This window comes from Mustela nivalis (genome assembly GCF_964662115.1).
Source record: "Mustela nivalis genome assembly, chromosome: 12".
NCBI classification, from domain to species: domain Eukaryota; kingdom Metazoa; phylum Chordata; class Mammalia; order Carnivora; family Mustelidae; genus Mustela; species Mustela nivalis.
The window spans coordinates 63,392,570-63,406,507 of NC_139031.1; the positions used below are offsets into that span (position 1 = coordinate 63,392,570).

At 34.5% G+C, this 13,938-nt stretch overlaps 1 protein-coding gene across 4 annotated transcripts in view; it reads right to left on the reverse strand.

Moving 5' to 3' along the window:
• Nucleotides 1-13,938, reverse strand: part of GLCCI1 (glucocorticoid induced 1) — a 101,288-nt gene that overhangs the window by 34,872 nt on the left and 52,478 nt on the right. For all 4 annotated transcript variants that reach the window (XM_082693366.1, XM_082693367.1, XM_082693369.1 and 1 more), the window contains exon 3: nt 10,993-11,079. In XM_082693366.1, coding sequence (XP_082549492.1) covers nt 10,993-11,079 — 87 coding nt within the window. The remainder of the gene's footprint in view (nt 1-10,992; nt 11,080-13,938) is intronic.

Genomic DNA, 13,938 nt, shown 5'->3' on the forward strand with positions numbered 1-13,938 from the left:
GAAGGAGAGGGCACCTGGGTGGCTCAGTCAGTTGGGCCGCTGCCTTCGGCTCGGGTTGTGATCCCAGGGTCCTGGACTGAGTCTCGCATCAGGCTCTCTACTTGGCAAGGAGCCTGCTTCTCCCCCGCCTCTCTCTCTGCCTACTTGTAATCTCTGTCAAATAAATAAATAAATCTTTAAAAAAAAAAAAAAGGAAGAAGAAGGAGGAAGAGGAAGGAGGAAGAGGAAGGAGGAGGAGGAGGAGGAGGAGGAAGAGGAAGAGGAAGAGGAAGAGGAAGAGGAAGAGGAAGAAGAAGAAGAAGAAGAAGAAGAAGAAGAAGAAGAAGAAGAAGAAGAAGAGGAGGAAGAAGAAACAGAAGGGGAGGTTCCCTGATCACTTCAGAGAAAAGTCCCCCAACCATAGTAAGGCCCTAGCTAGGACAGGGGGAGTAGCTAGAACCATAAAAGCAGCTGGAATTTGACTATTTTAAGAAACTAAAAAAGCATGCTTGCTCAAAGGGACGACAGGGTTGTAAAAGTGATTCTAGTTTGCACTATGGCCAAGAGACAAACTTCTCTCACTCAATAAGGACACTGGAATTTAACATAAAGTCCTTTGTGATTATTCATTAAGATCTTGGTTGTTTTTCCTACTGTGTAATTAAGTTCTTTACGAAGTAGATTGTACCTATTGTTTCTTTTGAAATTCTAGATCCTTCATACACTATTGGGTATACAGATTTACTGATATGATGTTCTTCCATGAACAAATGCAGTGCCACCAAATGCTGATGATTATTTTCAAGATTTCCCTTTCTTCTCTTTTACTCTACTGAACATATACAAATGAAGTACCATAAAAAGTTATGTTAATTAAACTCTTACCATTCAGTTACAGACTCCTTAAACTCTACTTATGCTTTATAAATGAACTTTAAATTATGTTTTGTAAGCAGGAGCCACATTTCTAACAAGTGGAAAAGTGCATTTGCACATTTGCTTAGTTGGAGTGACAACCCTCCAAGGAACATAACTCAAAGGAGGAAAATTAGTATGCTTCACTTGGATTAGTTTCCTTAACATGAACACAACCCACAACTTCATGTATACTGGTATCAATCATAATTTCTGATAAATGTATTGATAATCTGCCATCTCTGCTGTAAGTAACCTGTTTTTTTTTTTCCTTACTGCAAGAAGTGTGTGAGTGTGTGTCCTTAATCTACAATCCATTACACTATACTTAAGGCAGGCAGTTTTCCTTTGTCCTATTTATCCTCTTGAAACTAGTGGGCTTTTCCAATTGCTCTTCAAATATAGCAAACTTTCAACCTTTAAAAAGTTTCTCTTCCATGATGCTTACAGAATATTCTTACCTCCTGGAACCCCTAACTCGGTCTGTTTTCCATGTTTCTTAACATCTCTTTCATATTTTCAACCTCCTTAACTTTTTGTTCTATATTCTAAAAAATTCGCTCTTCCAGACTGACAAGTCTCAGTTGAGAGTTCTGACTCACTAATTCAGTCTTCTGTTATGTGAATTAAATCTACCAAAGAGTTTGTTATTTTCAATTTCATCAATTTTTGTTACTTATAAGATTTGTCATCAGTCTTTTATCATTCTGCCTCTTCTTATTCCTTTGCTTATTGCCAATTATTTTTCATTTGAAATTCTTAAGCATTTTTATGTTTAAGGGCTTTTTTTGAGAATGTGTTCTTATTTCTATTTCCTTGGATGTAAATGATCCCATTTGATGTATCTGCTGTCTCTTGTGATAACAGATTTCCATACATGTCCTAAAATACTTGCCTGCAAACACACCTTATGTGGGAGTCTTAAACTTTGTGAGCTCTTTCCTGCCATGTTGTTTCATGGTGGCTCAGACTATCCCTCTGGAGTTGCACAGCTCCGGAGCAGGTCTTAAATTAGAAAGACTGGGGCCTTGGTTCCACATGGGTAGAGCTCTATTCCAGATGCCACATGCACACACAACATATGGTTACCATTTCCATTTTTGCATAGCTGCCTCTTTGGCCCACAGGAAAACACCAACAGTGTCAGGTGGAGTTATTTCAGGTCTAGTTTTATGGCCTAGAAACACGGTCCCAGTTCCCTGCTTTATGCAGACAGCCCAGTTCCAATCTCCTACCATTTGCAAGACACATTTGGCATTCTTAAAATGTCTAGCAACCTATACTCTCTTAAGTTTGGCTTAAAACCCCACTTTTTAAGCCCTGGCCCACATGACCTAGGTTTCTGTGAGCCAGACAGCATCAACACCCCCTCATTACTAAGAGTTTCCTGTCTCCTCATGGTCTGCAGGGGTTTTGTCTTAAATGTAACTAGAATATAGTTACTTATTTCTTTGAAAAATTTTCACATCACATTCTCATAAACTTGCAGCAAAGTGGAGACAGATTATACAGGTGCTTTCACTGACATTTTAATCTGAAATCCTGATTCACATTATTGTGAGGGGGGAGAGTATGTATGTGACTCAGGAAGAAACGACATGTAGTACTTTTGACTTTGATCCTATTTCAAGGAAGTGGGTCAAAAGTTATTTTTTAAAAATAACACAATTTTAGTAGGCAATTTTTAAAAATATGGCTTTCAATAATAGTTTTGTCTTTTCATAATTTTCTCAAATTCCAATTCTGTTATCTATTGTAACTATTCTTCTTTTCACTTTTTACCAATGTGTTCTTATTGTTTGCTAGCCTCAGTTATATATATCATATGGCACTTAGTATCTTCAAGGTATAACACAAAAAACCCACCAGTCTTTTACATCTATTCCTTTCTTTTTCATCTTTACTGAGATATAATTTACATTCCCTTAACTATAAGGGTAAAAATTCAGTAAGTTTTAATCACTATTTAGAGTTGTTTGACAATACTCACATTGTACTTTTATAACTTCTTATAACTTTTCATCACCCCCCAAATTTGCCTTGAGTCTGTTTACAGCATTCCTTCAGCCCCACTCCCAGCCACATGCAACCACAAGTGGGCTTTCTCCCCCTCCTATAAATTTGCCTTTTCTGGCATTTCAAAATTAAATGGACCAATATAATACGCAGTCTTAGTCATCTTCACTTCTTACACTTAGCGGGGATTGGCAAACCACAATCTAAAGGACAAACCCAGCCTGCCATGTGTTACTGTAAAAAAAATTTATGGAACATCCATATTGTCTATGGCTGCTTTCATACTATAGCAGCAGAGTCGAACCCTTGCAACAGAGAGTATATGGCTCACAAACCCTAAAATGTTTACTATCTGGTCTTTTACAGAAAAAATTTGCTGACTCTTGACTTAGTATGACATATTTGAGGTTCATTCACGTTATAGCATTGTTGATATTCAGCGTATTTTTACTTTTTTTGTTGCTGAATAGTATGTTATTGCATGAATACACCACATTTTGTCTCTCCATTTACCAATCCATGCATATGTGGACTCAGCTATAAACATCTTGTGTACATGTCTCAATCTAGACAGGTGTTCTCACCTTTCTTATACAGACTTTTAGGGAACTGAATTGCTGGGTTATATGCTAAGTTTCTGATTAACTGTAAAAGAAACTGACAAACTGTTTTCCAAAGTGCCTGTACCATTTTATGTTCCCAAGAACACGTGAGGACTCCAGATTCTCTTTATCCTTGCCAATACTTGGCACTGTTGATCTTTTACATTATAGTCAGAGTGTGTAGGTGTATTTTATGGTTTAAATTTGCATTTGCCAATTGACTCATGATGTTGAACATTTTTTCATGTGGTTATTTGCCATCCATGCATAGATCTTTGATGAAATATCCAATTGTCTTATCCATTTTTAAGTTAGCTTGTCTTCCTATTATTGATCTTAAGAGTTCTTTATATATTCAGGATATAAGCCCTTTCAGATATAGGATTTGCTAGTATTTCCTCCAGTCTGAAACTTGTCTTTTTAAAAAAAAATTTTTTTCAGTGTTCCAAAATTCATTGTTTATGTACCACACTTAGTGCTCCATGCAATACGTGTCCTCCATAATACCCACCACAAGGCTCACCCAACCCCTCACCCTCTCCCCTCCAAAACCCTCAGTTTGTTTCTCAGAGTCCAGTCTCTTGTGGTTTCATTCCCTAGTGGCGTCTTTTGAAGTATAATGTACAATTTAATGAATTTGTTATTATTATTATTATTGTTTGTTTTATGGCTTTATTCTTGGTGTTGTAATCTAAAAATGCCTTGCTGATTAATACAAGGTCTTCTATAAGTTTTATAGTTTTAAAGCCTGTATTTAGAACTATGATTCCTTTTGAGTTAGTTTTTTTCATTGTGACAGTCAAGGACTTGTTTTTGTTTGCTTTTCCTTACACATGGAATATAATTATCCCAGCACCAATTGTTGGAAACACTGTGCTTTCCTACTGAACTGTGTCAGTACCTTTGTGAAAAATCAACTGACCACAAATATAAAGGTTTATTTCTGGATCTTCTTATTTATGTGTCTTTCTTCTGCTGACTTTATTAATATAGATCTATAATAAATACTGAAATTGTGTGATTTAAATGTTCTAAATTTGTTTTCAAAAATATTTTGGGGGTGCCTGGGTAGCTCAGTCAGTTGAGCATCTGACCTTTGATTTTGGCTCTGGTTGTGATCTCAGGTTCTTGAGACTGAGCCCTGCATCTGGGCTTTGCACTCTGCAGGGAGCCTGCTTCTCTCCCTCTCTCCCTCCCAATGCTTTCTTTAAAATAAATAAATCAATCTTCAAAAATAAATTCTTTTGACCACTCTAAGTCCTTTGCATTTCCACATAAATTTTAAGATTAGCCTGTCAATTTCTACCAAAACAAAAAAATATGGAATTTTAAAAGGGATTTCAATGAATCAATTTGGGACGAATTACCACCTTAATATTGAGTCTTCCAATTCATGAACAAAGTAAGTCTTTCATTTATTTAAATTTTTAATTTTTTCCAGCAATGTTTTGTTGTCTTTAGTGTACAAAACTTACATTGCTTTTGTTAAATTTATTCCCAAGTATTTTCATCTTTTTGACACAATTATAATAAATTGTTTTCTTATTTTTTGGACTATTCCTATCTAGGATCTAGAAATATAACTGATTTCTATATGCTGATCTTGTACCCTGCAATCTTGCAGAACATGTTTACTAGTTTTAGTACTGTCTGTGTTTCTGCGTATTTTCTAGCAGTCTAAATATAGTTTCTGCATGTTTTCTGTAAATAAGATTACTTTTACCTTTTTTAAAAAAATTTATTTTATTTTTTCAGTGTTCCAAGATTCATTGTTTATATACCACACCCAGTGCTCTGGTGGTGGGCATTAAGAAGTTTTACCATTTCTTTTACAATATGGATGTCTTTATTTTTCTTGCCTGATTGTATTGACTAGAACCTACTACGTAATATCAGTAGAAATAGTGGCAAGGTGACAGTGGATGACATTGCCTTGTTCCTGATCTTAGGAAGAAAACATTATGGCTTTCACTGTTGAACTGAATGAATATGACTATGATGGGACACTTGGCTGGCTCAGTCAGCAGAGCATGCAACTCTTAATCTCAGAGTTATGAGTTGAAACCCCATGTTGGGTGCGGAGACTGTTTAAAAAAAAAAAAAAAACAAAACAGGGGCACCTGGGTGGCTCAGTGGGTAAGCCTCTGGCTTCGGCTCGGGTCATGATCTTGGGGTCCTGGGATCGGGCCCTGCACTGGGCCCTCTGCTCAGTGGGGAGCCTGCTTCCCGCTCTCTCTCTGCCTGATTGTGATCCCTCTCTGTCAAATAAATAAATAAAATCTTGGAAAAAAAAAAAGAATAGGATGTGATCTGTAGGTTTTTGTTTTTTTCATAAATGCCCTTTATCAGGCAGAGAATGTTCTTTTTTCTTTCCTGGTTTGCTGAGAGATTTTTATTTTGAATGGTTGTTAGGAGTTTGGCAAATGTTTTCTCTGCCTCTACTGAGATGATTATATGGTTCTGTTCTTTATTTTATTAATATAGTGTATTACAATAATTGAATTTTGGATCTTAATCCACCCTCACATTTCTGGAACAAATCCAACTTGCTCAAGGTATATAATCCTTTTCATATGTGGTTAGCTTTGGTTTGCTAATATTCTGGTAAGGTTTTTTGCTTCTTTATTCAAAAGAGATATTGATCTGCCATTTTATTTTCTTGAGATATCTTTGTCCTGGCTTTGAAGTCAGTTAAATTGGCTTGACAAAGTAAACTGGGAAGTTTTCTTTCTTTCCTATTTTCTGAAACCATTTGTGAAGAATTAATATTACTTCTTTGAATATTTGATAGAATTTACCAAATTTTGATTCCGGGATTTTCATTGTGGGAAGATTTTTAATTCCTTATTCCATTTTTTTGCTTATTAGAAGTCTATTTCTATTTGTTCTTAAATTAGTTTTTTTTTTTAATATTTTATTTTTTTATTTATTTGATAGAGAGATCACAAGTAGGCAGAGAGGCAGGCAGAGAGAGAGGGAAGAAGCAGGCTCCCTGCTGAGCAGAGAGCCCGACGCGGGGCTCGATCCCAGGACCCCGAGATCACGACCCGAGCGGAAGGCAGAGGCTTTAACTCACTGAACCACCCAGGCACACCTGTTCTTAAGTTAGTTTTTACAATTTGTCTCTAATAACTTGCCTTTCTAAGTCATCTATTTAACTTTAGTTTCTACAGTGATAACATAAAATTGATCATAATATTCCTTTATACTACTTTCAAATTCTGTGAGGTTGGTAGTAATTTCACCCCTTTCATGGCTGATTTTGGTAAACAAGGTTTTTGTTTGTTTTTTGTTTTTTTTGTCAGTCTAGCTAAAGTTTTGTCAACTTTGTTGATCTTTCCAAAGAACCAACTTCTAGTTTCACTGATTCTTCTCTAACATTTTTCTGTTCTGTTGGTTTCTGCTGTATGCTTTATTAATTCCTTCCCCTGCTTCCCCCTCTCTCTCTCTGCCTGCCTCTCTGCCTACTTGTGATCTCTGTCTGTCAAATAAATAAATAAATAAATAGAAAAGAAATCTCCAATTATTACTGTAGAAACCTTATTTCTCCTTTCATAGTTCCACTTCATGAATTTGGGGACCATTGTTGGATGTATACACAATTTATGATTATTATATCTTCCTGGTGTATTGACCTTTTTATCATTATGAAATGTCTGTCTTCAGTAACACTTCTTGTCTTAAAGTCTACTGTGTCAGTTAAGCTTTCTTATCATTAGGTATGCTTCTTACAGACAATATATAGCTGCGTGTTGTGTTTTTATCCAGTTTTGACAGTCTCTGCCTCTTAAGGAAAATGTTCAGTACATTTATATTTAATGTAATTCATACATGGCTGGATTACTTTTGCCACTTTGTTAATTATTTTCTATTTATGTCACACCTTTTTCTATCTTCTGTTCCTCCTTTATTGCTTTCTTTTGTGATAAATACTTATAGTGTACCATTTTAATCCCTCTATATTTTTTACTTTCTATTTTTTCAGAGTTAGTTTCTTAACAACTGTTCTAGGGATTATAATTTGCACCTTAATTTATCACATTACTTCAAAATAATAATTCCAATAAAACAGAAACTATACTCTAGTACTTGTCCATTTCTTTGTCCCTCTTTTGTACTTTGCCATATGTACATTTCATGTATATGTCATAAACCCAATATAACAGTATTATAATTATTGCTTTATATGATTATACATGTATTTTAAATGTGGAAAGTGAGAAAAATATATTTACAGACTCTTTCATATTTACCCAAACATTTATCATTCTCAATACTCTTTAAGTTCTTCTTATAGATTTGAATTAACATCTGAAGTCATTTCCTTTCAGCCTGAAAAATTTCCTTTGGTATTTGTTATAAGACCCTCTAGCAGCAGGAAATTCTCACAATCTTTGTTTATCTGAAAATAATTCACCTTTAAATTGAAGACCTGTTCTTCTGGATATTGAATACTTGGTTGACATTTTTTTTTCCTTTCTACATTTTGAATGTGTCAAGCTGTAAGGTCTCTACTGTTTCTGATGGGAAGTCAGCCATTCAAGGTAATTATTAGGTCAGTTCCCTATATGTCAATAAGTCAGTTTTGTCCTTCCAGCTTTTAAGATTTTCTCTTTTACTCTGGCTTTCAATAGTTTAACTATGATGTGTCTATGTAGGTCCTCTTTGTGTTTTCCAACTTGGGGTTTGTGGAGCTTGAATCTACAGATAGTTTTACATTAAATCTGGAAAGATTTCTGTCATCATTTCTTCATATATTTTTTAACTCCTCTCGCTCTCTCCTCTCTCGGATCTCCCATTATGTATATGTGTATCTACTTAAGGTTTTCTCGCAGGCCTCTGAGGCTCTGTGGACTTTTCTTCAATCTTTTCCTCTCTATTCTTCAAGGAGTACAAATTATATCGACCTATATTCAAATTTACTCATTATTTTTTGCCATGTCAAATCTGCTACTGAGCCCATTGAGTAAACTTAGTTACTATACTTTTTAACTCTAGAGTTTTTGTTTCTTTTTTATAATAATTATCTCTTTGTGGAAATCCCTTATTCATTGAGTCACTATCACCCTACTTCACTTTATTGCTTTAACTACGGTTTTCTCTGTTTTTTTTTAACATACTTCTAATTGCTGCTTTAATGCTTTTGTCTGCTAAATCCAACATATGGAGACAATTAGATATAATTTCTAGTGATTTTTTTTAAAGTATAGGTCGTACTTTCTTTTTTCTTTGCATATCTCTAAATTTTTTATTAGACATTGGACATTTTAAATAACACATTATAGCAACTCTAGATTCTAATTTTCCTTGAGGGTGGTGGGTTGTCTTATCAGTTTGTGTTTTAGCATCTTGATGAACTAAAAATCTGTTTCCCTTGTACTGAGTGGCCACTGATTTCTCTACTCCTTTCCCCCTGACCCCATTTTTCTTTTTAAGATCTTTCAAGCTGGTCTCCAGTGTTCACCTTAGTTTTTGACTAAAGACTGACCACAGATTTTATTCAATTATCTCAACCCAGTAAGGCTTCCACTCCCAGGATGGGATTTGTATGTAGAATGAACAGTGCATTCAAAGTCTGAACCTTTCACAAGATGGCCCCAGATTTTATTACCAGTAGGCCTGCTTGAATCTCCTCTCAACATATTTCCTAGTTTCCACTAACCAGTGACACATGGGTGGCTTATTCATTTTCTGCTGTGCATATCTCCAGCCTCCAGTCAACCTGGGATATGTCATGAGCTTTTCAATCCCCCAAGACTATCTTATCTTTTAGAGCTCTCCATAAAATCCTGCTACTTCATGCGTCTGTTACTTGCCACTAACTGGACCACACCTTAGACTAGAGAAGTCACTGGTCCTCCTGGTTACTATTTTAATGTACAACACTTCCTATCAAGTGCTCTCTCTCCAGCAAGGGCTACAAAGATTCCAGTTTTCAAGGCTTGCCCCATCTTGGTTGAAATGCCACACCAACAAAGCTGGGGATAAGGTAGAAGGGATGAGGTACAGCACCAGATAACACCATAAATTTGTGTTGTTCTTATACCTCGAGTTCAGTGCTTTTCATGAATAAAGTCTTCATTTGTTTGGTTGATTTCCAGAGCACTGAATTAGCTGTTTTGACAATTTGTCTAGCTTTATGTTTCCTTTGTGGGAAAAGTAAGCAAATATCTCACTCAGTCATTTCAGACATTCCTTCTTAATAGTGTATATCATGTGTTGCTGTAGTCCAAAATTTAACTATGCCAAATCTTGGCTATAACTTTGAGATTACATTTACCTCTGAGATAAAACTGCAAGTTCACTTTTTTGTTATTCATATTCTATGCACAGATGTGCAACTATTTTAGATTAGACATATTAGATTCACCCTCCTTTCTTATTTATTACTTCTGGGAAAAACTCATTTTGTGCATATATGCTTGTGTACAGGGTATATAGAAAAGCTGAAAATTTCCCTACATCAATAAAATAAAGAAGCTGCGAAAAATGTAGTGTATTCACAGGTGAAATCATGCTAATCGACTATATCTATTCAGTCCAGACACCACAGTATATGAGAAATACTGATAGCCTACAGTATATGAAAGTAATGCTAAAAGGTATGGAAACTATGACATATGAACATACGACATGTGACATATGAAAAATATGAGAGAAATGTCAATCTTTAGTCCAAAAAAAAAAAATAACATATTGCTAGTCTTTCAAATATTTAGACTTACTCGATATTGATACAAAAGGCAGAATCGAACTTAGGGGTATAATTTTGAGTTCAATGTGCAAAATAAACTAATGACTCAAGCTAAAACAATGGAACTCATCTGGTTCTTTTGCAAAGTGATGAACCTCTCTCCCTGAGAATGATAATAGACTAGAAGACCACGTTTTTAAGGAGCATTTATTCAGGAGATGAACTAGATGACCTTTCAACTCTATTCTCCATAATTTTATAAAAACAATTATCTAAGAATTTAGATGGATAAAAAATAACACTATCATGGAAAATAGTCCAAAGTATGCATAAAGATTATCGTAATTTAGGTTTTGATAATAAAGGAAAGAGTCAAGAACTATTCCTAAAAAACATGGACTCTACTGCACTCCTCAGTCTCAAAGGGCAACACCATGTTGGATATTACAAAAAAGCTATTAGAAGCAGAAAAAACTTTTCAAAAACAAGAGAGCTTAAGTAAGAACAGAAGATGGCTAAAATAAACAAGATACAGAGGCTGCTACACACAACCAGACTTCACTCTGAAAAGGCTCAAGTTGAATGGCTGCATAACAAATACTCTATAAGCAATATGAAGGGCACAAATAAGGTAAACTCAGACTTGAAAACAACCTGGAAAGCAACCTTTAAACTCTGAATGAGGTAAGGTTAGCACAAAAAAAGAAAATACCATTATATTCGGGAAACAGTAAGATAATTTGCTAGGATTAAAACAGGGTATAGGCTGAAAACAGAAAAACTTACCTCTTTTAGTTGATCAGCACTCCCCCATGATGCAGAACGCTGATGTGACCTTTTTTCTGCTCCCTCTTCTGCCCAACAGCTAGGTGTCTTTAATTTAAAAGAATAATAATAAAAATAATAAAATAAGGAACTTTGTCTCTGCTCCTTAATCTCACAGCAACTCAAACATATTTCAAAATCTTAGCACATACCAGTTAAGGGGCTATACTAAATACTAAAATCCCTTAAATGCTAAGATTTTCATGACCCATAAAATATTTAAAACATTCTGTCATATTCTGATTAGATATGATCAATCTCTGACATCTCTGAGTAATGCTACTCAAAACATTTGTTTTTTGACCTTAACATTAATAACTTAAAGCTATCGAGTCAAAGAGAACTAACTGTGAAGATACACAAATTGGTGCTTTTAAAGAGAACTGCCAAACTAAATATAAAATGGCATTTCTACTAAGTAAAATAGATGGAAATGAGATTAACAGAACTAGCTCAGAAGCAGTGGGATTACAGATGACCTACATGTCAAATATCTAGCTAGTGAAAGGGCTGACTGTACTGTTCTTCCTATATTCAGGAAAGAGTGTTAGCAACAGTATTCTTTTTTTGAAAAACATCCAGCATCTTTAAATGAAAATATAAAATTATAAAAATGAAAAAAAAAAACAGTCAGCTAAATGAACTTACTATAATCGGAAGCAATACATCTTTTTAAAAAAAGGACTTGAGCTACATGTCAGAAAAGAGAATTGTTTTCTTAAAACCTCATGTTCAATAGTTCAACCAGTAACAGACACTGTATATACCCAAATGTAACACAAAACACTAAAATAGCAAGACTATTTAGGAGTTGTTTAAAATATCATCCTTAAGATATGAGAAAACAGTGTAATGTAAATTAAGAAAAGTAAAATCACTACAGACAGACAAAGGATAATGATTAGCACAATAAATATATATAGCTTTAAAAAACAACTATTACATACTGAAAAAAATCAATCCTTATGTTGAGGTTTATGCTATATGGTTTCTTCTGAAGAACCATCAGTTCCACTTGATACAATTCAAAATGCTTGTGAACAACTTTTTAAATAATTACCACCCCTTAAAAGTAATACTATTACAAAACAGAACTAACAATTAAATGCTAGTTGAATAAAAACACAAATTGGTTAACCAGTTCAAATACCAAAGCAAAGCTATTTGGTGAAGCAAAAGAGTTTATTCAGTTGACAAGTTCAAGGGTAAGAGGTATCACTATATCAAATAAGTTGTTTGCAAAAACTAAGTTCTTAAAATTTCCCAAGTTCAGGCCTAAATAAGTCAAACTTCACCGAAAAAATTTAGCACCCCCTCTACCAAGTAGTCATATCTTTAAAATCAACTATTTTAAAATTATTCAGCTATAACAGCTTATCTTTGTCGAACTTTTGAGAATTTATATGCCCTATTACTTATATTTTTCTGCCAAGTGTAAGCATTACTCTTGTCAAAGATCAAATGATTAAGGATCACAATGTTTAAAACTCAAAAGTACATTCACACAAAATGAGTGAAATTTCTGATATGTTCCATAATTACTTAATAATTACATTCTATATAACTCTTAACTTTTTCAAAAAACATTTACATAAACTATATCTCCAACTTTAAACTGAGATAAATCAACAGCCACAAAACTTTTACAATTATCTTAATACTACCAAATATGCCAATGGCAAATATAATACATCTGAGGTCTCTTCTCTCACAGAAGACCTTTTTTCTTCATATTATCATTCTTTTCTTAAAACTGAATGTGAGGGGTGCCTGGGTGGCTCAGTTGGTTAAGTGGCTGCCTTTGGCTCATGTCATGATTCCAGGGTCCTGGGATCGAGCCCTGCATTGGACTCCCTGCTCAGCAAAAAGCCTGCTTCTCTCTCTCCCTCTATCTCTCTGTCAAATAAATAAATAAAATCTTTTAAAAAAAAAACCTGAATGTGAAAACCTACTTGATTATTACAGAGTGCAGTGTTAGTTATGCAAAAGAAATAAAAAACTCACTACAAAGGAACATTTATGCTCCTGAAATCTAGCTAGGGAAATAGGTTATATTTTTTTTTAAATAGGTAGTTTTTTAAGAGTGTAAAACTATTAGAAGATTTCTCAGTCATGTGGATGCAGAATTACATGCATATAAATTGTTTAACTATATTCATCATACTATCAACTTAAATACTCCCCTCAAAAGTAATTTCATCTTAATCACATCAATTTAAAATAAGTCTTATGAAGAATGCTCTAGTCTGCAAAATATATTCTACAGACTGCATTGTCCAACACAACAGCTACCCTTAGCCGCTTCCAACAGTTTAAATTAGTGAAAATGAAATAAAACTCAAAATTCAGCTCCTCAGTCACACTAGCACATTTCAAATGCTCAATAACCACATGTGGCTCATGGCTACTGGCTGCTACACAAGACGGCACAAATGTGGAACATTCTATAACTGCAGAAACTTCTATGGAGAGCAGTGTTTTATGCGTTTAATCACAGATTTTTAACTAGTTATTTCAGTCAAAGCAAAAACCAAAAGATAGTTCCTCGGTTTATTAAATCTATATAAAATTCATGCTTGTGAAGTCACAGAAGACGAGCTAATTTGTATCTAATTTGTTAAATCTGAAGATTTGAGAAATGTTTTAATATTTAAATCACATAAACAACACAAAGCAGAAAAGATCCTTCCTTTCATATCAGTAAGCATTCCTTCCAACTACACTGTCCACTGATCTAGAGTAGAACTTTATGAACTGTGCTACTTACAACCTGCTCCTGGATGTTGGTAAGAATATAGGTAAGAGTTTGATGGTCAAATTAATTTGGGAAATACAGTATTTCATACCTTCCTATACTCCATGTACAATGCAATTAGCATTTCAAAAATTCAAATACACTTTCCTAAA